Source organism: Natator depressus, chromosome 14 (genome assembly GCF_965152275.1).
Source record: "Natator depressus isolate rNatDep1 chromosome 14, rNatDep2.hap1, whole genome shotgun sequence".
NCBI classification, from domain to species: Eukaryota; Metazoa; Chordata; order Testudines; family Cheloniidae; genus Natator; species Natator depressus.
In genome coordinates, this window is record NC_134247.1 from 194,740 (window position 1) to 222,284 (window position 27,545).

The 27,545-nt window shown below is 42.0% G+C and overlaps 1 protein-coding gene across 5 annotated transcripts in view; it reads left to right on the forward strand.

The window, feature by feature from the left end:
* Nucleotides 1-27,545, forward strand: part of CCDC57 (coiled-coil domain containing 57) — a 148,466-nt gene that overhangs the window by 39,000 nt on the left and 81,921 nt on the right. For 4 of the 5 annotated variants that reach the window (XM_074970547.1, XM_074970546.1, XM_074970544.1 and 1 more), the window contains exons 8-13: nt 12,230-12,388; nt 13,841-14,003; nt 15,116-15,250; nt 20,185-20,413; nt 23,327-23,518; nt 26,525-26,625. In XM_074970547.1, coding sequence (XP_074826648.1) covers nt 12,230-12,388; nt 13,841-14,003; nt 15,116-15,250; nt 20,185-20,413; nt 23,327-23,518; nt 26,525-26,625 — 979 coding nt within the window. The remainder of the gene's footprint in view (nt 1-12,229; nt 12,389-13,840; nt 14,004-15,115; nt 15,251-20,184; nt 20,414-23,326; nt 23,519-26,524; nt 26,626-27,545) is intronic. The other variant, XM_074970545.1, reaches the window with a different exon arrangement.

Below are 27,545 nucleotides of genomic sequence, written 5' to 3' on the forward strand. Positions count from 1 at the left end.
GGAGGAACTGTTTCCTGTGTACCTGGCTACTGTGTGGCGGAGTTGAAAATGATCTTAAGAGTGGTCATAGCGGAGCATTGTGGGCAGTGGCAGATTAGCCAATGGGGTCCATGCCCATTGGCCCCGGCCAATTGGGGGACCCCTGGAAAAATGGGCACCCCCGACCTGCTCTGCCTGGCTGGTGCTCCTGTTGGGGAGTAGGTTCGGGGTACTGGGGCTTGCCCTGCTTCACCCCCCACGCCCGGCACTCCTGCCAGGAAACAGGGGAAGCCCCCGTGCCCCAACCCCGCTCCCTGGCAGGAGCGCTGTAGGGGGCGGGGGGAACTGCAGGCGGAAGGGGTCCCCACGTGCTCTGATCCAGGGCCCATAAACCCCTAATCTGCCTCTGATGTGTGGGACATAGTCTTTCAAGACATCAACATAGACTTATGTGTAGTGCTGGGGAGGAGCTGGTGGTTGTGGTACATGTAGGTACCAATGACATAGGGAAGGATAGGAGAGAGGTCCTGGAGGCCAAATTTAGACTGCTAGATAAGAGGACCTCTATGGTAGGATTCTCTGAAATATTTCCAGTTCCATGCGCATGGCCAGTTAGACAGGCAGAACTGCAGGGTCTCAATGCATGAATTAGATGATGGTTTAGGGAGGAGGGGGTTCGATTTATTAGTAACTGGGGAAACTTTTGGGAAAGGGGGAGCCTATACAGGAAGGATGGGCTCCACCTAAACCAAACTGGAACCAGATTGCTGGCAGTTAAAATTGAAAAGGTTGTAGAGCAGTTTTTAAACTAAGGGCTGGTGGAAAGCTGACAGGTGCAGGGGAGCATGTGGTTTGGACATCCTTTAGGGGAGGATCTATAAATGGAGATTCCCTATGTCTTAATAAGGAGGAGAGGATGGAAGAGGTTAAAATACAGGTAGGATCTGATGAGAAACAGTCAAATGAAAAAAGTCTCATTCAATTACATCATGTAATGGCAGACAGCTAAAAAGTGACAAGTTTTTAAAGTGCTTATCAATGCTAAAAGTCTAAATAATAAGATGGGTGAACTAGAGTGCCTCGTGTTAAATGAGGATATTGATATACTAGACATCACAGAAACTTGGTGGAATGAGGATAATCAATGGGACATAGTAATACCAGGGTACAAAATATATTGGAAGGACAGAACAGGTCATGCTGGTGGGGGAGTGACACTATATGTGAAAGAAAGCGTAGAATCAAATGAAGTAAAAATCTTAAATGAACCAAACTATGGATAATAATTCTCGAATAATAAGAATATAGCATTAGGGATATATTACCGACCACCTGACCAGGATGGTGATAGTGACTGTGAAATGCTTAGGGAGATTAGAGAGGCTATAAAAATAAAAAACTCAATAATAATAATATTAATTAATAACGGGGAATTTCAAGTATCCCCGTTTTGACTGGGTACATGTCACCTCAGGATGGGATGCAGAGATAAAGTTTCTTGACACCTTAAATGACTGCTTCTTGGAGCAGCTAGTCCTGGAACCCACAAGAGGAGAGACAATTCTTCATTTAGTCCTAAGTGGAGCACAGGATCAAGTCCAAGAGGTGAATATAGCTGGACCGCTTGATTATAGTGACCATAATATAATTAAATTTAACATCCCTTTGGCGGGGAAAACACCACAATGTCCCAACACTGTAACATTTAATTTCAGAAAGGGGAACTACACAAAAATGAGGAGGTTAGTTAAACAGAAATTAAAAGGTACAGCACCAAAAATAAAATCCCTGCAAGTTGCATGGAAACTTTTTAAAGACACCATAATAGAGGCTCAGTTTAAATGTATACTCCAAATTAAAAAGCATAGTAAGAGAACCAAAAAAAAGGTACCAAGGCTAAACAACAAAGTAAAAGAAGCAGTGAGAGGCAAAAAGGCATCCTTTAAAAAGTGGAAGTTACATCCTAGTGAGGGAAATAGAAAGGAGCATAAACTCTGGCAAATGAAGTATAAAAATATAATTAGGAAGGCCAAAATAGAATTTGAAGAACAGCTAACAAAGACTCAGAAAGTAATAGCAAACATTTTTAAAGTATATTAGAAGCGGAAAGCCTGCTAAACAACCATTGGGGCCACTGGACAATTGAGATGCTAAAGGAGCACTCAAGGACGATAAGGCCATTGTGGAGAAATTAAATGAATTCTTTGCATTGGGTCTTCACAGTTGAAGATGTGAGGGAGATTCCCAAACCTGAGCCATTCTTTTTAGGTGACAAATCTGAGGAAGTGTCCCAGATTGAGGTGTCATTGGAGGAGGTTTTGGAACAAATTGATAAACTAAACAGTAATAAATCACCAGGACCAGATGGTATTCACTCAAGAGTTCTGAAGGAACTCAAATGTGAAATTGCAGAAAATACTAACTGTAGTCTGTAACCTATCATTTAAATCAGCTTCTGTTCCAAATGGCTGGAGAATAGCTAATGTGATGCCAATTTTTAAAAAGGGCTCCAGAGTAATCCCAGCAATTACAGGCAGGTAAGCTTGACTTCAGTACCGGGAAAACTGGTCGAAACTATAGTAAAGAACAAAATTGTCAGACACATAGATGAACGTAACTTTCTGGGAAAGAGTCAACATGGTTTTTGTAAAGGGAAATTGTGCCTCACCAATCTACTAGAATTCTCTGAGGGGGTCAACAAGCATGTGAACAAGGGGGATCCAGTGGATATAGTGTACTTAAATGTTCAGAAAGCCTTTGACAAGGTCCCTCACCAAAGGCTCTTAAGCAAAGTAAGCGGTCATGGGATAACAGGGAAGGTCCTCATGGATTCGTAACTGGTTAAAAGATAGGAAACAATGGTTAGTTTTCAGAATAGAGAGAGGTAAATAGTGGTGTTCCCCAGGGGTCTGTACTGGGACAAGTCCTATTCAATATATTTATAAATGACCTGGAAAAAGGGGTAAACAGTGAGGTGGAAAAATTTGCAGATGATACAAAACTACTCAAAATAGTTAAATCCCAGGCAGTCTGCGAAGAACTACAAAAGGATCTCTCAGAACTGGGTGACTGGGCAACAAAATGGCAGATGAAATTTAATGTTGATAAATGCAAAGTAATGCACATTGGAAAATATAATCCCAACTATACATATAAAACGAGGGGGTCTAAATTAGCTGTTACCACTCAAGAAAGATCTTGGAGTCACTGTGGATAGTTTTCTGAAAACATCTACTCAATGCCCAGCGGCAGTTAAAAAAGCAAGCAGAATATTGGGAATCATTAAGAAAGGGATAGATAAGATAGAAAACATCATATTGCCTCCGTTTCATGGTACGCCCACATCTTGAATACTGCATGAAGATGTGGTCGCCCCATTTCAAAAAATATATATTGAAATTGGAAAAGGTTCAGAAAAGGGCAACAAAAATTATTAGGGGTATGGAACTGCTTCCGTACGAGGAGAAATTAATAAGACGGGGACTTTTCATCTTGGAAAAGAGATGACTAAGGGGGGATATGATAGAGGTCTATAAAATCATGACTGGTATGGAGAAAGTAAATAAGGAAGTGTTTACTCCTTTTCATAACACATGAACTAAGGGTCACCAAATGAAATTAATAGGCAGCAGGCTTAAAATAAACAAAAGGAAGTATTTCTTCAAACAACATACAGTCAACCTGTGGAACTCTTTGCCAGAGGATGTTGTGAAGGCCAAGTCTATAACAGGGTTCAAAAAAAGAACTAGATAAATTCATGGAGGATAGGTCCATCAATGGCTATTAGCCAGGATGGGGTCCCTAGCCTCCGGTTGCCAGAAGCTGGGAATGAGGGACAGGGAATGGATCACTTGATGATTACCTGTTCTGTTAATTTCCTCTGGGGCACCTGGCAGTGGCCAAGGTTGGAAGACTGGACACCTCCTGGAGGCCAATTTAGTTGACTTACACAATGCTGCATCTACATGGCCTCTCTGTCAACCCATCAACACTGAATTAAGTGCTGCACCTCTTGCAGAGCTGGAGTAATTAAGTCAATGTTACAGGTGAGTTAGGTCAGTGGAAGGGACCTGGTAGAGTAGGCGCGTACGTTATTAGGTGGACATAAGATGGCTTCCGTCGACATAAGTTTGTACTATAGACCAGTATTTAATTTAAATACGATATATTTAAATTAATTAGGCTATGTCTACACCAATGTTCCCTCTATTTTTTTCCATTCATGTGCAGAATGAATTTTGTTATGTGCACCAAATTATCGAGATAATGTGCGGATGTGCATCACAGTAAAAACAAAAAACCTAGATATAATTTTTTTTTAAAGTTGCCATAGAGATAATTACTCCAGCCAGGAAAGGTTAGGCATTTTAGAACTCGTTACTCAAGGAATAAAATTTAAGCGTAGAAGAGAAATAAAAATTATGAAATGCATCGATCAGTCAAAAAAACTCAAGTAACAGCACTTTGAAAGAATAAAATTACAGACAACATATGTGCATTGCAGGAAATATCAAGAAGTAACAACAACAACAATAATATAAGTATGTGTTGGAAGATGAGTGTGTGTGTGAGACACAGACAGAGACATACGCTGCCCTTTTAATTAGGTCGGCACTCACCAATCTGAAGCTTGCTTGTTCAGACACAGCAGCCACCAGCAAGCTCCATCCCACTTCTGAGCCTGTCGTGTTCCCTCCCACCCCGCTGTGTGGAGATGGGGTACATCGGCAGGGTCGGGTGGAGGGAGGGGGACACTGTAAAGGCTGATTCCCCATTCTGGCACTTCGACTGCAGAAGGTGTGGGCCGGCAAGGATTCTAAAAATTAATACCGGCCACTCCAGGCTTGTATTAAACTCCCAAGGTTACAGCTTTTCTCTGACCTTGGAGGGTAGGTACTGCAAAAACCCCTTTGAGAACCTAGGAAGGCACACTTGGGAATTCCTTCCTATGGGGTACCTTCAAGCCCTTTCACACCCCTTCTGGGGAAGAGCTGAGAAAGAAAACAAAGGAAATCAGCTGTTGCCGCCAGCTAATTAAACAACATATGCACAAACCTCTTAGGGACACAAAAATCCAATACTGTTCTTAAAAAAGGTAAATTTTATTAAAAACAAAAAGAAAGAAAATATATCTGGAACTTAGGCTTTTTGCTAGGTTTTAAAAAAAAACAGTTATAAGGATTAAGCATCAAGATAGCTTCTTGAAGTCCAGCTTAAAGGTTACAAGCAAAATGAAAGCACCGGGGGTTAGCACAGAGGAGTCCACAAGCCATAAAGAAATAAAAGAGATAAACCTAATCGTGTCTTCCTACACATTTCCTGATTTACTTACATATCTGGGGTTTCAAATGAGTAGTTTCTAGATATGATCTGATGATTTTCTTACATGGCACTACGCTTTTTATAGCATAGTTCCAGCCCTGTCTCTGCTCTCCAGGAGAACAACTCAGAGAGACAAAGGGGGAAGTTTTTTCCCAATTTTAAAAGGTTCTAGCCTTCCCATTGGCTCTTTTGGTCAGGTGCCCCTCCCTTCCTTTTACCTATTGATTTTTTAACCCTTTACACTTAAAGCAAGTAGAGAACAGCTATTAACAGGGATTTTATTGCTAACTGGCTGGCTTGGTGTCCAGAAGAGGGAACTATCCCCTCCCCTTCATTTATCAGACACGCTGACATTAGCTCCCCCCCTCCCTTCCCACGCTCTGCACAGCAAGTTTGCTAGGGGCTCCAAGGCAGCGGGCAGGAGCAGTGCGGCAGTGGAGGGAGGGGCACCTGAAGAGCAGGTGCTTGATAGACTGCTGGGCAGCCACGCAGCTGAAAGGGAATTTAGGTCTACACTTAAAACGCTACAGCTGTAGCTGTGCTGTTGTAGCATTTCAATGTGGACACTCACTACAGCAATAGGAGGGGTTTCATGGAAGCTAGGTTGGCAGAAGGATTCTTCATGGGCATAGGTTGGCATAGCTATGTCTCTCCAGGGTGTGGATTTTTCACACCCCAAGAGACTTAGCTATGCCGATGTATGCTTTCATTGCAGACTGGCCCTTAATCTTCAGGGTGGGTCTTCTCTTACACCTGAGGTTAGATGCAATTAATGTGACTCTCTTCTGAGGGAGATGGAGGCACCCATCTGTCGTCCTGACATGGCATCCCGGGAGGTATGCTGCCTGCCAGGGCCCTGTATCCGCGACATTACGGAGTGATTGTTTAGGATCATGTGGCCCTCTGACTATTACGCCATGCTACTCATCCATGTGGGCACTAATGATACTGTGAGGTATGACTCTCAGCAGATCAGCAGTGACTCTGGGAGTAAGGGTGAAGGAGTTGGGAGCACAGGTCGTGTTCTCTTCGATCCTTCCGGTAAAGGGTAGGGGCCCAGACAGAGACAGATGCATCCTGGAGGTGAATGCCTGGCTGTGAGGATGGTGTCACCAGGAGGGCTTTGGCTTCCTTGACCACAGAATACTGTTCTGGGAAGAAGGACTACTAAGCAGAGATGGGGTCCACGTATTGAGGAAGGGGAAGAGCATATTTGGATACAGATTGGCTAACTTCATGAGGAGGGCTTTAAACTAGGTTCAAAGGTGGCAGGTGACCAAAGCCGACAGGTAAGTCAAAAACATGGAGACCTGAGTGAAGGGTCAGAATTTGGGGGGAGCATGCGCTGTTATAGCAGAGACAAGGGAGAGATAGGACAGAACTGGGGTGGGAGTTCGGAAATTAAATCAGTATCTTAGATGTCTGGATACTAATGTGAGAAGTATGGTGCATAAGCAGGAAGAACTTGAAATGCTAGTAAATAAACACAACTATGACATAGTTGGCATTACAGAGACTTGGTGGGATAATATGCATGACTGGAATATTGGCATAGAAGGGTACAGCTTGCTCAGGAAGGACAGGGAGGGGAAAAAAGGGAGGAGGTGTTGCCTTATTTATTAAAAATGGACTGCGGTTAAGATGGAAATCGGAGACAGACTTGTTGAAAGTATCTGGATAAGGATAAAAGGGTAAAAAACAAGGATGATGTCATGGTAGGGTCTACTATGGACCACCTAACCAGGAAGAAGAGGTGGATGAGGCTTTTTTTAAGCAACTAACAAAATCATCCAAAGCACAGGACTTGGTGGTGATGGGGCACTTCAGCTACCCAAGCATCTGTTGGAAAAATAACACAGCAGGACACAGATTATCCAACAAGTTCTTGGAATGCATTGGAGACAATTTTTTATTTCAGAAGGTGGAGAAAGCTACTGGGGGAGAGGCTGTTCTAGATTTGATTTTGACAAATAGGGAGGAACTGGTTGAGAATTTGAAAGTGGAAGGCAGCTTGGGTGAAAGTGATCATGAAATGGTAGAGTTAATGATTTTAAGGAACGGTAGGAGGGAGAACAGCAAAATAAAGACAATGGATTTCAAGAAGGCAGACTTTAGCAAACTCAGGGAGTTTGTAGGTAAGATCCCATGGGAAGCCAGTCTAAGCAGAAAAACAGTTGAAGACAGTTGGCAGTTTTTCAAAGATTCATTGTTAAGGACACAAGAGCAAGCTATCTCACTGTGTAGGAAAGATAGGAAGTATGTCAAGAGACCACGCTGGCTTAACCAGGAGATCTTCAATGATCAAAAAAGAATCCTACAAAAAGTGGAAACTAGGTCAAATTACAAAGGATGACTATAAACAACACAAGTAAGTAGGGACAAAATTAGAAAGGCCAAGGCACAAAGCGAGATCAAACTGATTAGAAAAACAATGAGGAGTCCGGTGGCACCTTAAAGACTAACAGATTTATTTGGGCACAAGCTTTCGTCAGTAAAAAACTCCACTTTTTCAGATGCATGGAGTGAAAATTACAGATACAGGCATAAATATACTGGCACATGAAGAGAAGGGAGATACCTTACAAGTGGAGAACCAATGCTGACAAGGCCAATTCAGTCAGGGTGCATGTGGTCCACTCCCAATAATTGATGAGGTGTCAATACCAAAAGAGGGAAAATTGCTTTTGTAGTGAGCCAGCCACTCCCAGTCCCTATTCAAGCCCAAATTAATGGTGTTAAGTTTGCAAATGAATTGTAGCTCTGCAGTTTCTCTTTGAAGTCTGTTTTTGAAGTTTTTTTGTTGAGGGATGGATACTTTTAAACCTGTTATTGAATGTCCAGGGAGATTGAAGTGTTCTCCTAATGGCTTTTGTATGTTACCATTCCTGGTGTCTGATTTGTGTCCATTTATTCTTTTACGTAGAGGCTGTTCGGTTTGGCCAGTGTACATGGCAGAGGGGCATTGCTGGCACATGATGACATATATCACATTAGTAGATGTGCAGATGAATGAGCCCCTGATGGTGTGGCTGATGTGGTTGGGTCCTCTGATGGTGTCGCTAGAGTAGATATGGGGACTGGGTAGACAACGGGGTTTGTTACAGTGATTGGTTCCTGGGTTAGTGTTTCCGTGGTGTGTAGTTGCTGGTGAGTATTTGATTCGGGTTGCGGGGTGTCAGGGTTCCCTTCCCACTCTGAACTTTAGGGTACAGATGTGGGGACCCGCATGAAAGACCCCCTAAGCTTATTTCTACCAGCTTAGGTTAAAACTTCCCCAAGGCACAAATTCTCCCTTGTACCTTGGATTAGGTAAATGCTGCCACCACCAAGTGATTTAACAAAGAATCAGGGAAAGGACCACTTGGAGACCTATTCACCCCAAATATCCCCCCAAGCCCTACACCCCCCTTTCCTGGGGAGGCTTGAGAATAAACAAGATGAGCAGAGACCAGCCTTGGTTTTTTTAGGACACTAAAAAAAATCAGATTCTTAAAAAAAAAACAGAACTTTATTAGAAAGAAAAAAGGTAAAAGAAGCACCTCTGTGAAATTAGAATGTGAGATAATTGCACAGGGCAATTAGATTTAAAACACAGAGAATTTCCCTCTAGGCAAAACCTTAAAGTTACAAAAAGAAAAACCAGGAATACACCTTCCTCTCAGCACAGAGAAAATCACAAGCCAAAACAAAAGATAATCTAACGCATTTCCTTGCTAAATACTTACTAAGGAGTTGGAGTGCTTGCTTTCTTGTTCTGTCTCCGGCAAAAGCCACACGGAACAGACAAAGCCCCCCCGCCAGATTTGAAAGTATCTTGTCCCTTTATTGGTCCTTTTGGTCAGGTGCCAGCCAGGTTACTTGAGCTTCTTAACCCTTTACAGGTAAGAGGTTTTTTGCCTCTGGTCAGGAGGGATTTTATAGTACTGTGTACAGACAGGTGGTTACCCTTCTCTTTATTTTTATAACAGGGGCTGTCTGTAAGTGAGGACTGGCCTGGCTCCCAAGGTCCGTGAGAGTGAGGGATCGTTTTCCAGGATAGATTGTAGATCGTTGATGATGTGCTGGAGAGGTTTTAGCTGGGGGCTGTATGTGATGGTCAGTGGTGTTCTGTTATTTTCCTTGTTGGGCCTGTCCTGTAGTAGATGACTTCTGGGTACCCATCTTGCTCTGTCAATCTGTTTTCTCACTTTCCCAGGTGGGTATTGTAATTTTAAGAATGCTTGATAAAGATCTTGTAGGTGTTTGTCTCTGTCTGAGGGATTGGAGCAAATGCAATTGTATCTTAGGGCCTGGCTGTAGACAATGGGTCATGTGATGTGTCCTGGATGGAAGCTGGAGGCATGTAGGTAAGTATAGCGGTCAGTAGGTTTCCAGTATAGGGTGATGTTTATGGGACCATCACTTATTTGCACTGTAGTGTCCAGGAAGTGGATCTCTTGTGTGGACTGGTCCAGGCTGAGGTTGATGGTGGGGTGGAAACTGTTGAAATCCAGGTGGAATTCTTCAAGGGCCTCCTTCCCTTGGGTTCCTATTATGAAGATGTCATCAATGTAGTGCAAGTAGAGGAGGGGCGCTAGGGGATGAGAGCTGAGGAAGCGTTATTCTAAGTCAGCCATAAAAATGTTGTCATACTGTGGGGCCATGTGGGTACCCATAGCAGTGTTGCTGACTTGAAGGTATAAGTTGTCCCCAAATCTAAAATGATTGTGGGTGAGGACAAAGTCACAAAGCTCAGCCACCAGGTGTGCCGTGGCCTCATCAGAATTCTGCATGGACTCCTCCTGACAGTCAAAATAACAGACTGGACTTCTACATAGAGTGCTTCTGCAGACATGCACAGGCTGAAATTGTGAACAAACAGCATCACTTGCCCCATAACCTCAGCCGTACAGAACGCAATGTCATCCACAGCCTCAGAAACCACTATGACGTTATAATCAAAGGGATTGACAAAGGAGGTGCTGAAGTCATCATGAACAGGTCAGATTAAGAATAGGAGGCTGCCAGGCAACTCTCCAACACCACATTCCACAGACCACTATCCTTCGATCCCACTGAGGAGTACCAAAAGAAACCACACCAGCTGTTCAAGAAACTCCCTGCTATAGCACAGTAACAAATCTACACAGACACACCCCTAGAGCCCCGACCAGGGGTACTGTATCTGCTACCCAAGATCCATAAACCTGGAAATCCTGGATGCCCCATCATCTCAGGCATTGGCACTCTTACAGTAGGATTATCTAGCTATTTGGACTCTCTCCTCAGACCCTACGCTACCAGCACTCCTAGCTATCTTCGAGATACCACCGACTTCCTGAGGAAACTACAATGCATTGGTGATCTTCCTGAAAACACCATCCTGGTCACCATGGATGGAGAAACTCTTTACACCAATATTCCACATGAGGATGGACTACAAACTGTCAGGAACAGTATCCCTGATGAGGCTATGGCACACCTGGTGGCTGAACTTTGTGACTTTGTCCTCACCCATAACCATTTCAGATTTGGGGACAACTTATACCTTCAAGTCAGTGGCACTGCTATGGGTACCCACATGACCCCACAGTATGCCAACATTTTTATTGCTGATTTAGAACAACACTTCCAAGAACAGGGTAGGCCCATTACTCAATGAGGAGAGGAAAAACAATAACAGAAAATATGGAAATGGCAGAGGTGCTTAATGATTTCTTTGTTTCAGTTTTCACCAAGAAGATTGGTGGTGATTGGACGTCTAACATAGTGAATACCAGAGAAAGTGAGGTAGGATCAGAGGCTAAAATAGGGAAAGAACAAGTTAAAAATTACTTAGACAAATTAGATGTCTTCAAGTCACCAGGGCCTGATAAAATGCATCCTAGAATACTCAAGGTGCTGACTGAGGAGATATCTGAGCCATTAGTGATTATCTTTGAAAAATCATGGAAGACGGGAGAGATTCCAGAAGACTGGAAAAGGGCAAATATAGTGCCAATCTATAAAAAGGAAAATAAGGATAACCCGGGGAATTACAGACCAGTCATCTTAACTTCTGTACTCGGAAAGATAATGGAGCAAATAATTAAGTAATCAATTTGCAAACATCTAGAAGATAATAAAGTGATAAGTAACAGTCAGCAGGGATTTGTCAAGAACAAATCGTGTCAAACCAGCCTGATTAGTTTTCTTTGACAGGGTAACAAGCCTTGTGGATAGGGCGGAAGCGGTAGAATCATAGAATATCAGGGTTGGAAGGGACCTCAGGAGGTCATATAGTCCAACCCGCTGCTCAAAGCAGGACCAATCCCCAATTTTTGCCCCAAATCCCTAAATGGACCCCTCAAGGATTGAACTCACAGCCCTGGGTTTAGCAGGCCAATGCTCAAACCACTGAGCTATCTTTTTGAACATCTTGTCAACCTCCTCCTATGGGCACTGAGCTGTGTGTATATTGGGAGTGTGGACTGATATTGAGAAAATAATAGCTGAGATAATTCAGGGAGACAATAACTTACTGGTAGAAATGAACCTCTTTGGCTAGGGAGCCTCTTTTAAGGCTTCCCCTGGCCTGGAAGACTGCAGCTGGAACAACATGAGCCTTTTTGTCTAGGGCGCCTCCATTTTCTGCACATTTAATAGTACACAATTTGCAAGCACACATTTCTGACTCAAAAAAGTGGGAGCTTCTGTGGTACTTAAAAAGATTTGTCATAAAACAGTGCTCAGTCCACTGAAAGTTTTCTATTAATTTCTGTGGGTTTTAGAGAAATCATCATTATTATTAATATTGCTATGCTATATTTGCAAAATGTAACTTTTAGTAGGATAATAGTTGACATGTATTTAATAGAATTGGTTGCTTTGAATAAGACTTGCTTGCTTTCTTCAAACAAAATATATTTTTTCTTTTTAACTAGTACATGTTTTTATATACTTTGTATAGGCTTCAAGAAGAGTTAACAACACTGAAAACAAGCTGGGATTCTCATCTAGCTCAAATCTCCAAAGAGACTGTTTCTAAAGACCTTCAAATTCAGTCATTGCATGAGGAGGAGGTGAAGCTGAGGGCAGAATTGGCCAGATTCCAGCAGGATATAGAAAGGTAAAGGATTCTAAGAGATTGCTAAACCTTTGACCCCTTAATGATTTTGTGTAGGGATAAATATTTAGAGTGGGTATTTTAAAAGCTTTCAGGATATGTCTACACTTTAGCTGGGAGCGAGCCTTCCAGCCCAGGTGGACAGACTTGCACTGGGGAGCTCAAGCTAGCACCCTAAAAATAGCACTGTGGATGCTGTAGCTTCAGCAAAGACATGAGCTGGCCACCCCAGCTCAGACCCAGGGGGTCAGATGGGCTTAAGACCCTGAGCTGCAGCCCAAGATGCAGCATCCACACTGCTATTTTTAGCACGCTAGCTCAAGCCCCCACTAGTGCAGTTCTGTCTATCTGGACTGGGAGGCTTGCTCCCACTTGCAGTGTAGACATACCCCAAGTGATTGGACCTACCCTTGGTGCCATTTAAATCAATGGGAGTTTTGGCATTGATTTCAGTGGGAGCAGCATTTAGTCAATGCTGAGTGCTCTGGAAAATCCCACCCTTAAATCTGATTCTTTTACTTTCCCCTATCAACCATGTGTCCTGATTCACCCGAGCGTCAATTATATTCCATTCTCAATGTGTCTCATTCTCCTTTTCTGTTATATTACAAATGGAGGAAAAATCACAGTTGATTAGTACTTCAGTCATCGTGGAATTTCTCTATGTTGTTCTCTCCATCTTTGTTTAACCAGAGTCCTATTCCGTTTCCCACAACCTAGTTTGTTTCCATGGTTGTAATTTCTTCTCATTTTATTTACCCATTCAGCTAACAAATTTTTGCCATTTTTAATTCATTTCTACAAGTTGATTTACTATTCATGAACACTATACTCCTACCTTGTTATCTACAGTCCCTTTTTCCATTTCTTGTATAATACCAGTATTCATTTCAGCTGTATATATAACTATCTTCTTTAACTATCTTCATGACACATTAGCCTTTCCTCTGTGCCTCCTTTGTGATACAATATCCTTTAGGATCTTCCATCCTTCATTTATTTCTTTCCCCATTAATACTTCTGTTCATGGGTCCTCCAATAGTTCCCTTCATTTCTCCAGTTGTTCTTTATGGAATTGGTATAACTTTGACTAACTACTTTGTAATTTTCTTTCTCAGATTTGTAAATTTACCAAATTGATTGGTATTTACTCCAAGAGTTCTCCTTTACTATCAATACCTTAATTAGCTCCCCTCCAAGTCCATATAAAATCCAAAATTGCCTGTCCTCAGATTGTCTTCCACATTCTTTGAAACAAGAAGTTGCCCTCTACAGAGTTCAAAATGTTAGTTAATTACCCATTGTATGTTTCAGTAATTAAAATCTCCCTTCAGCACCAGAGCCTGAGACATAGGACATACTATGTTGTTTCCCCAGTTTGATGGTCTCTTAGTAACCGAACTAGAAATTCAGGGAATGGGAAAAAAACATTCACGTTGGTCCTCTGTGTCATAGGTATAAGCAGCAACTGTCTCTGGCAGCAGAACGAGAGCAGATTCTGCAACGGGCTAAAGTGCAAGCAGAACTGGACTGGCAGCGGCGCTGTGAAAATGCTGAAAGAAATCAATATCAGAAATCAGAGGATCTAATACAGAGCCTGTCAACAGCAAGGGACCAGGTCATTATTAGATCAAATTGACTTTGGTCTGTACTGAGTGGTTTCATCAGCACAGGGGGCTGGACTTGATGACTCTCAAAGTCCCTTCCAGCCTTACATTTCTGTGATTCTACAGACTACTCAGTTGGATTTAAAATAATAAAAAAGATACCCTGTCCAAGGCTGTATGTACCTTAACATCATTAATAAAACAATAAATAAAATCCCAGCAGCATTAAAGTAATCATTTCAACAGGAATTCAGACAGCCAGACACCTACAAATACTCTTTTCTACTCCTTCATCATTATGGGAAGCTTACCTTCAGAATTCTCCCCTGATCCTATCGAACAGATTTATTTTGCAATGTTTCCAGGAAGTCACCCAAATTCGGGATATTTTGGATCAATTGGGGGGAGCAAGTGCTAGGTCTCGGAGCCCTCATGGAGAACACTCTGCCAGCCACCCTTTCCTATTTTCTAATGAAAGGGGTTCAGGCTGAACACCCCAGCTGTGTCAGTATGGCACGGAAAGAGAGGCGATTCCTCATGAACATAAACTCCGCCTGGAAACCAATGGGGAGCCAATGTAGATCTCAGAGCACTGGTGTCATATTCTTCCAGCAATATGCCCTGCTCATAAAGCAAGCCATTGGATTTTGCACCAGCTTCAGTCTCTGAATGGTTTTAAAGTGCAGTCCCATGTAGAGTGGACTACATTGCAGACACCCTTCTTGTTCAGAGATTTTACAGAATGTACTGGTGATGGTTATCAATGGCCAGTTGCCAAGTAACCACATGGGTATAATGAAATGATCTGTTTACTATTTTAAAAAGTAAACAGTAATCCTGGTGTTTTATTACACCATTCTGTATCCCAAGTGTTTTATAGACATTAATGAATGTCTGTGAGGCAAATCATTATTATTGTCACTATTTCACAGGTTAGGAAGTTGAGGCACCGGGAAGTTAAGTGACTTTTTCAGGGTCACGCAGGAGGTCTGTGGTAGACCCAGAAATAGAACACACATTTCTTGATTTCCTGTCATGTGATTGAACCAGAAGACCATTGTTCGTCCCTTCTAATAGCTCTATACTGTCTGCACTTAAGACACAGTAATTTTGTGTTTTGTAGGTTATAGCTCAGCTACAAGAGAAGGAACAGAAGCTGTGTGAAATGGAAACAGTCCTGTCTGCTTTGACCTTTGAAAGAGACCAAGCAGTGCAGGCACTTCAGAAACATGGTATATTGCCTGAAGGAGAGAAACAGGTTAGACAACACTTACTGCCTTGTCTTGGGTAGAATTCATTCTGATACAACCAGCTATGTGGGGCTTGTCTTCACTAAATTTTTATACCTCAAGTTAATTGATTACATGTTAATTTGAGGTACAAACATTTGTAGCCTGGAACAAATGTATAGGGAGTGTCTACATTAGCCTTTACAAATGTGTTAAATATGTGTACCCATGGTCAAAACAATGTATATCATCAAAGATATTCCATTTAACAGATGTAATGTGTGCACTGGAAAGGACTGTTACAGACTCCAAAAATTCCATTTGGGATATTATCCTTTAAAGGAAAATGCAGTGATTAATGCTAACATCTTAGGTAACTAAGGACTAGATTATCATTGGCCTTATTCAGTCATGGAATGGACCCTCTCTTACTCTCCTGTTTGGTCCTGCTCAGATTGTGATTCTGTCCATAGGAAGGACAGAAGAGGCTACTCTTCCACTACTTTGAACAAGTGGACAGGGATGTGGAGGAGCCCTGACTGCCCCAACCACTCACTGGCCAAAGTATTATGCCAGGTGTACGGGGGAGGTAAACTACCCCAAGAAAAGGGGCAAAGTAACTTTCTTCTTTCTCAGAGCAAAGGAGGAACAGAGAACGAATTGTGATTCTCTGTTCTGCTCCAGGGTTGGCACAGTGCGGATTTTAAGTTTTTATGTTAGTCTTAAATGAATATTTTAAAAATATATGAAATTGCAAAATCTTTTTAGAATGCCTGCTGCTGTTTTAATATCTCAGGGTATGTCTTCACTATCCGCCGGATCGGCGGGCAGCGATCGATCCAGCAGGGATTGATTTATCGTGTCTAGTCTAGATGCAATAAATTGATCCTTGCACGCTCTCCCATCGACTCTTGTACTCCAGCGCCATGAGAGGCGCAAGTGGAGTCGACGGGGCAGTGGCAGCAGTCGACTCACCGCGGTGGAGACACCATAGTAAGTTGATCTAAGTACGTCGACTTCAGCTACGTTATTCATGTAGCTGAAGTTGCGTAACTTAGATCGATCCTCCCCCCCCCAATGTAGACCAGGGCTAAATTACTGTCTTCCATTAAGAGCTGCCATTTTACTAAATCGTCTCAGCAGGAAGTCCAATTTGAAATCATAGGGTTCAGTTGCAAATGTACTTTAGCACAATGGGACTTAGGGCAATAGTCATCATCCCATCCCGAGTCTGAGGGGTGAAGCCGCCCAAAGAGGAGAAAAATACTTGCCAGCATACTTGGTGCACGGGGTTGCAATGCCACTCAAATTTGGCCCAGATGCCCCCAATGCCACTCAAATTTGGGGTGTCCCAGTAAGTAATCTGGATGCCCTTTTCTGGTTGCACTCATGGCTTAAACATTGGTAGGGCTGGGCCTGCTTTCCAGAATATTGGTGTGTCCTGGTCCCCCGTGAGCCCATATAGCCCAGCGCCTATGCATGGAAGAATGATTCTCTGCTGAGTTTTCCCTGAATCATAGAAGTATTGGACTGGAAGGGACCTCAAAAGGTCATAGTCCCATGCACTCAAGGCAGGACTATGTAATAACTAGATCATTCCTGACAGGTGTTTGTCTAACCTGTTTTTAAAAACCTCCAATGATGGAGATTCCACAACCTCCCTAGGCAATTTGTTCCTGTACTTAACTACCCTTACAGGAAGCCTTTCCTAATGTCCAGCTACACCTCCCTTGCTGCAATTTAAGCCTATTGCTTCTTGTCCTATCCTCAGAGGCTAAGGAGAACAATTTTTCACCCTCTTCCTTCTAAGAACCTTTTATGTACTTCATGTCCCCCCTCAATCTTCTCTTCTCCAGACTAAACAAACCAATTTTTTTCAATATTTCCTCATAGGTCCTGTTTTCTAGACATTTAATCATCTTTGTTGCTCTCCTCTGGACTTTCTCCAATTTGTCCAGACCTTTCATGATAGGTAGCACTCAAAACTGGACATAATACTCCAGTTGCGGCCTAATCAGCATGGAGTAGAATGGAAGAATTACTTCTTGTGTCTTGAGTACAACACTCCTGCAGAATGTTTGCTTTTCTTTGCAACAGTGTGCTCCACTATGACCCCCAGATCCCTTTCCACAGTACTCCTTCCTAGCCAGTCATTTCCTATTTTGTATGTGTGCAACTGATTGTTCCTTTCTAGGTGGAGTACTTTGCATTTGTCCTTATTGAATTTCATCCTATTTATATCAGATCATTTCTCCAGTTTGTCCAGATTATTTTGAATTTTAATCCTATCCTCCAAAGCACTTGCAACCCCTCCCAGCGTGGTATCATCTGCAAACTTTATAAGTATACTGTCTATCCTTGAGTGGCATTGCGACCCCATGCACCAGGTATGATGGAGGTATGGCAGGTATTTTCTCCTACTAGGGGGCTTTGCCCCCGGACTCCCATTATAGAGGGCTCTGCTGCTTGTACCCCTGACCTCTGGGCCACACCAAAAATTTTACAAGGAATCATTCCTTTTGAGGATCTTAGGACGAATGTACTATATTTTCCTCAATTTATTTCTGCAGTTAGTTAGAAAAACAGATTATAAGTGAAAGTTAGTTTGTGTTTTCATTAGGTAATCATATGGTTTTAAAATTTGTTGTGGACATAGATGAAGTGGTTGGCTCCTCCCCAGTCCCTTTCTCATATCCTGTACTTTTAATCTTATATTAATATGGCATTGTGGCTGTCCTTGAAGGACTGTATATTTCCTGTCCCTTGTTGAAGTAAAGTGGCCTTTTAGTATTTGCAAAATCATTCTTGCTGCCTTCTGTCCTTGAAGATTGTAGTCCACAGATACTTGACTCTGGCCCAGCTCATATCTGACCAGAAATAGAAAGCAGGCACATAAATTGTATTTGGACAGAGATTTGGCTTCTTGTTTGAATATTTCAGTGGAAGGAATTATAATGTTCAGGGAATAATTTTTGCCTTTGAATGGCATGTGCTAAAGACCCGAAAGAAATTAAATTCTGTTGGAAATATTAAAAAATTACTATTTTATAAGTTTCATTGTGATGAGGTAGACAGAAGGATCATCCTACTGCTGCAGGTAACAGTCAAGGGACAGGCTTGTCATGTGTATTTACATAATTATGCCACCTATGACTGAATAAAAGTTTGGAAGACTGTCAAGAAACCCAGATTGAGAGAACAGAAGGAAAATTTGAAAATCTGAAAATATTCCAGAGGAAAACATTTTTGTGGTTGCTGTACTCTAAATGGGGAAGCAGGCAATAAGGAGTCTTTCAGCAGTGCTTAATTATGCTGTAAATATTAAGATGGAATAAACTGGACACGAAAAGCCATCATGTGGTGAAGAAATCTGCAGGTAGGATTTAGAACATTGGGAAGAGACTGCTCTATTAGAATATTGAAGAAAGATGGAGAACCATATCCCCAGCATATTTTTTCATAATGTAGCTGCACATCTAATACAAATCAGCCAGATAATACATATTTCCAAGATACATTCAGTTTGTGCATTAATTTTGGACTTTCATTTTTTTTCTACTTTCACATTTTATATTGTGTTAAGGACTGCAGTGCAGTAGAATAGGAAAGTATATCCCAAGCATAGTTGAATCCCTAAACACTACTTTCTGGCTATATGTGTAACTTTCAACACCTCCGCCATCTGTAATACTGATCCCTGCTTTAGGTTTAAATCCTTCTAAAGAACTTGCAAATCACTGAGAAATGTGAAAAATTCCTTGGGGCTGGACAGGAGATTTCTGATTTTGCTAATATCTGTTGCTTCACCCCATTGAGATTTTGGCAGAACTGTATTCATAATAGGCCTTTCTGAAGGATGAAAGTGAAGAATGTATTGTGGTTCTAGGGGCAGATCCTCAGCTGGTGTAAATTTTCATAGCTCCATTGAAGTCAATAGATCTATGGCAGTTTTCAGCTGCTGAGAATCTATCCCTTTAGGTTACACAAACAACCTTAACTCTGGCCCCACATCAATACTCATCTTTGCCTGTCCAACAACAACTTGTTTACACCCAACATACCACAGTGTCATAACATTTCTAATATGGACCACAAACCTTCCGCTGCAGACCACCTCCCATTCATCACATATGAGCCACAAACCCAGATGCAAGCACTCCCCAACTTCAATACTTAAATTTTACATTCTCGTAACATTTCATATAAATATCATATAATAGCATAATTAAACCAAAGCATTTTGTTACATTTATTAATCTTATGCTTTCTCAAAAATTCTCCTCTGGCAGAAATTTCTCTACACAAGAAATTTCAGGTGGAAAGAATTTGTTTTGAGGAAGTAGTAAGGTGAGGGGACAAAACTGGGCTGACTATGGAAAGCTAGTTACTGTGTAACCTTTCTTATAGAGTCACTTCAGCAACTTTATAAGAAAGTGCAAACTGCATAGCCATATATATCTGAAACTCACCTGACTCTCTATGCATACTGGCTGCTTTTATTTTTCCCTCATTTTAAGTTGACTGCAATAATTATTACTGAGCTATTTTCAGTGTTACATTTCTGTTTACAGTTGTAATTTTTCCCTTTCTGCCTCTGAGAGACACTATACCCATCTGTGCAAAACGTTCTCTCTTGTGTCTGCTTTTGATGAAGGACCCTATTTAAATAGAAACTCCATTGAATAGAGAGGGGAAGAGGGTATTTCTGTCAGTTAAACTGATCTGCTTTTTCATTCAGTCATTTTAATAAATCTGACCACAGTTCTAACTGTTGTACTTTTCTCTCAAGTAACTCCCAGAGTTACCTGATTATTTTCCTCTTTCAGCTGTTCTCTTCCCATATGATCTTAATACTGTACTTTTTAACCTTGAGCAGATTATTATTTGCTGTGTTTGGAAGACACAAGACCCTGGTTTGTCTCCATCATTGATAACAACATGATGTCACTGTTTTATTTTTCAGACGTTTCTAGGTGATAATAAAGGAGTTCTTGGAAAAGATTTTCCTGCCAGAGAGATCCAAAGGTTAAAGGAACAGAACACCAGCCTGCGGGCTGCTATTGCAGAAATGAGGAAAGAAATGGAGACTCTCAGTGATCAGACACCATCCTCGTTCCCCAGGAAAGAAAAGATACAATACACACAGCAAACTGCCCCTGATGCTAAGGCTTCTACAGTCATATTTACTCCTGGTAATATAGAGAACTGGGTTGAAAGTGCTACTGTGCAGCAGTTGTGTATGGCATTTCACACTTTCCTCTTAAGTCACAGCTCTTGCCTTAGAATACAATTTTCATCTTATTTAACAGAAATACTAGTTATAAACAAGAAAAAATATTTTAAAATGTATCCCTTTAATTAATATTATCTGTCTATATTTTGAAACATTTTAGTATCACAGTTTACATTTTTCTTTTCCTTTTCACCTTACCTGTGAGAGGTGTATTTTAAATACTCATCACTTAGCAGGAAACCCAGAGAAGAATACATGGGTTATGAATGAACCAATACATTACAGGGGGAACTGGTAGCAACCATTATAGTTAAGGTTGGCTAGTTATTTCTATTCGCAACCCCCAGCTCATTACTTGCTGAAAATTTAACCATTTGAGGTACAGTTTTGCAGGCATAGTCCCTACCAAAAATTTTCTAAAATAAAGTTGGGCCAAAATTGTTCACTTTTTTGAGTATAATGAGAATGAAAACTACAATTTCCCCTTCATAAAGAAATTCTTGTGACCTTTTTTGAACTTTGGGAAGGAAAGATAACTGTAATTTGATAGGGAAATAACCATCCCAAAAGAGAAGCATTTGAATGTTTTGGTGAAAATTTGACCATTTTTGAGCCTTTTAATGGCCCTTTTGCACATGCATGGTACAATTGGTATGGATTTTTTAAACACTTTTTTTGCCAATAATCTAAACATGTGCAGCTGAACTGCATATTGGCTCACTGCACATGCCTCACTTAGCTAAACATTCAACTTCTGAGTCCTCTGAATTACTCCAAAGCCAGCCTAGACCATTTTCTGGATCTGAGAAAACCAGACAGACCCAGCAAAGTAGATCCTCCTGCACCTGCTGCATTCCCCTCCAAAATGGCTGTTTATTCTGTCCTAACTTTGAGGTTTCATTGTGAATAGTTATGAATAGTTAAGAATAGTTAACACAGTTATTTTAAACCTTGCAGTGCTAATTATTGTGTGCAGAGGTGTTCATTAGACGTAAACTCTTACTTTACCTATTAATTTATACTCTGTTAGTGAAACAATATGATTAATCAGTTCAATCAAAGATTTCTATCCATTAATTCTAAAGGACACTTCTCTCTTCAAGCTTCTATGCTAGTTCTGATATGTGCATATAGTTCTTCCCTGCTAATAGCTGAAGACAATACCATTGGGCCTTTTTGTTGATACCATCCTCCTCTATATAAAAAGTTTGCAGCTGCCAGAGCTCAGTTCTTTCTGTTTCCAGCAGTTGGAGGATATGGTACTCTTGTCAGCTGATTCAAGGTGGTACTGAAGGAATTAGCTGAAGAAATCTTGGTGCCACTGGCAATAATATTTACGAACTTATGGATGACAGAGAGGTCCCAGAAGACTGGAGAAGGGCTAACATGGTGCCCATTTATAAAAAGGGGGAAAAGGAGGAGCCAGGGAACTACAGACCAGTCAGCCTGACTCTGATACCTGGGAAGCGATTAGAGCAATGTATAAAACATTCAATTTGTGAATACCTGGAGGATGAAGGGGTGATCACTAGCAGCCAGCATGGATTTATCAAGAACAAATCATGCCAAATCAGCTTGATTTCCTTCTTTGACAGGGCAGCTGATTTGGTGGATGGGGGAATGTGGTGGACATAATATACCTGGACTTCAGCAAGGCTTTTGAGACAGTCCCATGTGCCATTCTGATAAGTAAGCTGAAGAAATGCAGGTTTGACAGAACTACCACTAAGTGGATACAAAATTGGTTAAACAACTGCAAACAAAGGGTAACTATTAATGAAATGATGTTGGATTGGAAGGATATCTCAAGTAGGATTCCACAGGGATCTGTTCTGGGTCCAGTGTTGTTTAACATTTTTATTATTGAGCTGGATGTAGATATAGAGAGCACAGTGATCAAGTTTGCAGATGACACAAAGCTGTGGGGGCCGCCAACACTTTGGAGGATAGAGCTAAAATTTAGAGGGATCTTGATAAATTGGAGAACTGGTCTATGGACAACAAAGTGAAATTTAACAAAGACAAATGTAAGGTGCTACACCTTGGGAAGAAAAATCAAATGCACAAATAAAGAATGGGGGGAAACTGGCATGGCAGCAGCACTGCTGAGAAGGATCTGGGAGCTGTCGTGGATCACCACCTCAACATGAGTCAGCAATGCGATGCTGTTGCAAAAAAGCAAATACAATTTTAGGTTGCATTAACAGAGGCATAGCATGAAAGTCATGGGAAGTGATAGTACTGCTCTACTTGGTGCTGGTTAGGCCTCAGCTGAAGTACTATGTCCAATTTTGGTCACCAGTGTATAGAAAGGATGTAGAGAAACTGGAAAGGATCCAGAAGCAAGCAACAAAGATGATCAAAGGGATGGAATGCAACCCATATGAGCAAAGTCTGGAGGAAATGTCTCTCTTTAGTTTGAAAAAGAGGAGCTTAAGGAGGATATGTTTGCGGTCTTCAAATACTTGAAAGGCTGCAATAAAAAAGATGGCGAAACGTTCTCCTTTTTCCACAAAAGGCATTGGATTCAAACTACAGCATAGCAGATTTAGATTAAATCTCAGGAAAAATTTCCTAACTGGTAAGAACAGTAGGACAATGGAACAGACTGCCTAGGAGGCTATGGAAGCTCCTTCACTGGAGGTTTTCAAAAGGAGGCTGGGTAGCCATCTGTCTTGGATGGTTTAGGCACAACAAATCCTGCACTTTGGCAGGGGTTAAACTAAGATGACCCTTGCGATCCCTTCTAACTCTAGAATTGTATGATTGGATAAAAGCAAATTCTCTAGCAAGTGGTCTGCCAAACTCACTATGATTTAATTGCTTGTTTAAGTTAAAATACCTTTTCCAAGATCTTTTTTTATGTTTGTAGATTATGTTCAATCCTTGGAAGAGGAAATAAGAAAGTTAAAGCACAAATGCTGGATAATGGAAGAGCAACTAGAAAAGGCATCTAAGTTTCCCAGAAAATCATCTGCTCCTTCCCATGACCCGTCCAGCACTCGGCACCACTCAGCTCCACCCATCACTCAGCTCCACACCCACAATTTCAATGAAACTAATGGTAAGAGAAACATGTTTCAGCATTAATTTCCACTAGGATCCAGCTGGTGCCTCCCTGCCATGTGGCCTTGGGGGAGAACTGCAAAGGAGAACCAGCCTGAGACTCCTGCTGGTAGGAGCAGAAACAGCCAAAGCATACTTTGGGCCCTCTTGACATTCCGGTTAAAACTGTTCTCAGACTTTTTCTCTGCCCTGTGCTGATTGGCTGTTTGCTCCAACCTACTGCTCCTCTATGCCCTCCCTCACATCCTCCTCACTTCTGCTTCACTCCACACCTGCCCTTCCTGCCCCCTGATGTAGTCATATCATATCATTTAATTTTCCTGGAATTTAGCAGTGTTTATTTAAAAAATTAATAAACAGGCAAAGAGGAGTGTAAAAAATTAACTTCACAGTTTTCTAGGTGAATATCCGGGTTAATATTGGGGAACAGGAAGAGAGAAAAAGGCAACAAATAGAGAAAAGTAAGAGTATATTGTTTATGAAATCATTATCTCCATTCCCCATTGGACAAATAAAACTTATTTTTAAAACAAAAATAGTTTACTTTTGGTGACTTTCACAGTTGCACTGAGGCCTCTTATATTAAGTGTGAATTCCAAAAGTCCTAGGGAGTCCTAGGGAGTGTAGGAAAAGTGTCTTTTCCAAGGCTTGTTCTCCTGAAGTCTTGGACGTGTCCCTGGGCCCAGCTACTCACACAGACTATCACTGAGGTCTGTGGGTGGTGGGTAAGGGGTGCCCGGTGAGAAGAGGGAAGGTCCCCAGTACTCATGGATCCCAAAATCATCATCTTTCCTGTTACAGAGGTGGCACAGGGGCAGGGAGTCAGGAGAGAGCAGATCCCAGTCACTGACTTGCAAACAGCAGGGGGGCTGCCATTATCCTCCTCCCCACATTGTGTGCTCTCGAGCTCTGCTCCTCAGGGACACAGGGAGATTAGAACAATCTGTTCCTGGCCCAGGGGCAGGCAGGAGTTCTGTCTGGTAGGTGCAATGGATGGGGTTTTGTGCTCTGGGGCTCCTCTCCAGACCATGACATGTCCCCAGACTGAGCTGCTCACAGGGGCTATCATAAAGGGGAAATGGGTGGGGGTGGCAGGGAGAGGGGTGTCTGGGAGGGAGAGGGGTATCTGATTTGGTGGCAGGGGGAGGAGGTGTCAGATGGGGGAAGGGGTGCCCAGCATTCATGGGGGGAAGTTGAGGGGAGAGGTACCTGTTGGGTGGGGGTGGTGGATAGGGGAAGTGGACTGGTGGAGAGAGATGGGCTTCCTGGCACCCACAGAGGGATGGGGAATGGGGGTCTGGAAGTGGGGAGGGAGATAGGGATGCGGGGAGCAGAGAGGAGTCTTTGCCCTGGGCCGTGCTGAAGGGCTGGGGTCAGGAGGGGGCCAGTACTCACCAGGTGCAGCCTTCCACTCCTTTTGGCCTATCACTGCAGCAGTCAGTGGTCTTAGCAGGCTCCCTGCCCATCTTACGCAGCTGCACCGGTCACCAACTGGCAGTTACCCTCCCCTGTGCAGGTGCACTGGGCTTTCTGCTATGGAGTCTGCAAACAGGTGTGGGGAGTTTGAGCAGGTACAAAATCCAGGTAGAAAATGGAAAAATCTGAATACTGGATTTTTCAAAACCTGCAGTTTTTTGGAGGGTAAAACCTGAAAACAAAGGGCACTACTTATAATGATGACAGTCTCTCCATTCCAGTAGTATCTCAAGAGGATATTAAACAACTGCTACTAAAGTAGACATTTTTAAATTAGCAGGTGCAGATAACATGCATCCAGCTGATTATCCACTGAATCTTTTTCAGAGTCACTGCTTCCCAGGATAGATTTGGCCATATTTATAGGGTGGTCTACATTCTTTGTTCCGAGATGTATACATTTACATTTGGCCATATAAAAAGACGTATTGTTTGCCTCTGCCAAGTTTACCAAGCGATCCAGATCGCTCTCTATCAGTGACCTATTCTCTTTATTATTTTCCACTCCCTCAATCTTTGTGTTATCTGCAAACTTTATCAGTGATGATTTTGTTTTCTTCCAGATCACTGATGAAAATGTTTAATAGTGTAGGGCCAAGAACCAATCCCTGAGGGACCCCACTAGAAGAAACACACCTGTTCAATGATGATTGTCGATTTACAGTTACATTTAGAGACCTGTCAGTTAGTTTTACTCCATTTAATGTATGCCATGTTGATTTTGTATTGTTCTAGTTTCTTAATCAAAATGTCATGCAGCACCAAGTCAAATGCCTTTAGAGAAGTCTAAAAATATTATATTTACTTTATTACCTTGATCAATCACATTTGTAATCTCATCATAAAAAGATATCACATTAGCGTGACAGGATCTATTTCCCATAAACCCATATTTATTGGCATTAATTATATTACTGTCTTTTAATTCTTTATTAATTGAGTCCCATATCAGCCATTCTGTTGTTTTGCCCAGGATCAATGTCAGGCTGACAGTCCTATAATTTCCTGAGTTGTCCTGTCCACCCTTTTAAAATATTGGCACAACATTAATTTTTTCCAGTCTTCTTGAAAAAGTGTTCCAAGGGTTATTGAAAATAAATATGCTGACTCTAAGACTACCATCTCCCAATCATCCTATTTACATTTGGAACTAATTTTGGAATGTGAATACCAGGTGCCCAAGATTATTTCCACCAAAATAGCATCCTTTAAACAAAGTTATTGTGAGGTGGCTGCTCATGATTTTTGAAGCATGAGCCCTGTTGTATTATCTAGAAGTATTTCTGTCTATCGAAGATAAATAATAAGCATATACTGTTAGGTTACCCTACTGTGTCGGCATGTTCAAGACTGTCTACTATAAAATATTCATTACCTATGCTGGAACAATATACCTGTGTTGTAATCAGACCAGATTGTTGCTGTTTAAATCGCTCAGATAAAAGATTCTTGATCCATGGTGTAGTTCTTGTAGGTGCTAATATGTTATGGTGGGGTTTTTTTTGCTTCATTTACCCTTTTCTTTCAGGTGCATTTTGTGCTGATGAAGTTTTCTCTGGAGCTCCTTTGAAGAACCTGGAAGCCAGAACAGCACACTTGGACTCCATGGTAACACAGCACATACAAAAGGTATGAAGAATCTTGAGCTACCCAAAGCTGTTATCTTTGCTATTTTATATATTTTTGTTATACAAATTTTCTTTGTGAGCAAAATGTTCAGTATATGGAGCAAGATCTGTCGCACAGGCTGGCCTGTACAGGGATGTCAGGGACCAGCCTACCTGTGACAGATTCCTGTAAAGGAGAATGAGCCAATTCAGATCTACCTGGAAGTAATGAAATCCCTAGGTGGCTGGTTGGCTAATGAGCCTGCTAAAGGACTACCAGGGCTCAGTTTAGGTGGTTCCTAGAGACAGGAAGCTCCTGAGGAGAAGTACCCCCACAAGAACTAAGCAGGAGAACTCACCAGAGCAGGGGCTTGGAAGGTGTGCTGCGGGGGACAGATAACTCCTGAATGGTGGCAGCCTGTTAGGAGCTATATGCTAAGCTTCAGCTGACAGATCTCCACAGACCTCTGGCACCAGCAAAAGATTCTCCCCACATAACTGGCAAGAGGCCTGACTCCAGGGAAGGGACTGAGCCAAGAGAACCCTGTTGGAGGGGAGGGGCGGCCCCTGGTTGGAACGGATAAACTAAGACTGACTCTGTTGCCCAGCTAGGATGCTGAGGTGAAGGTTTTCTTGTATTTTCATTAGGCCTTTCCTTAATAAACTAGACCCCTCAGAAGGGGCATTGTTCGCTATGTAAAGCTTTGTTTAACTTATTAATGATGTATGGGAAAACTGAGGCTTGATGCACTGGGGGTGCTATAGGGCAGGTACACCCTGTGACATCCTCCATCTGGCTAATCAGCGCTCAGTCCAAGACTGGAGAGGAAATAAAGGTGGCTTTAAGCCAACTTTATATTCCTCCAATCCTGGGGCAAGCTGGTGTCTGGTCCTGTCCCTGGTTCATGTCCTTTCCTGATGTTTACGCTTTTCAGATATTTT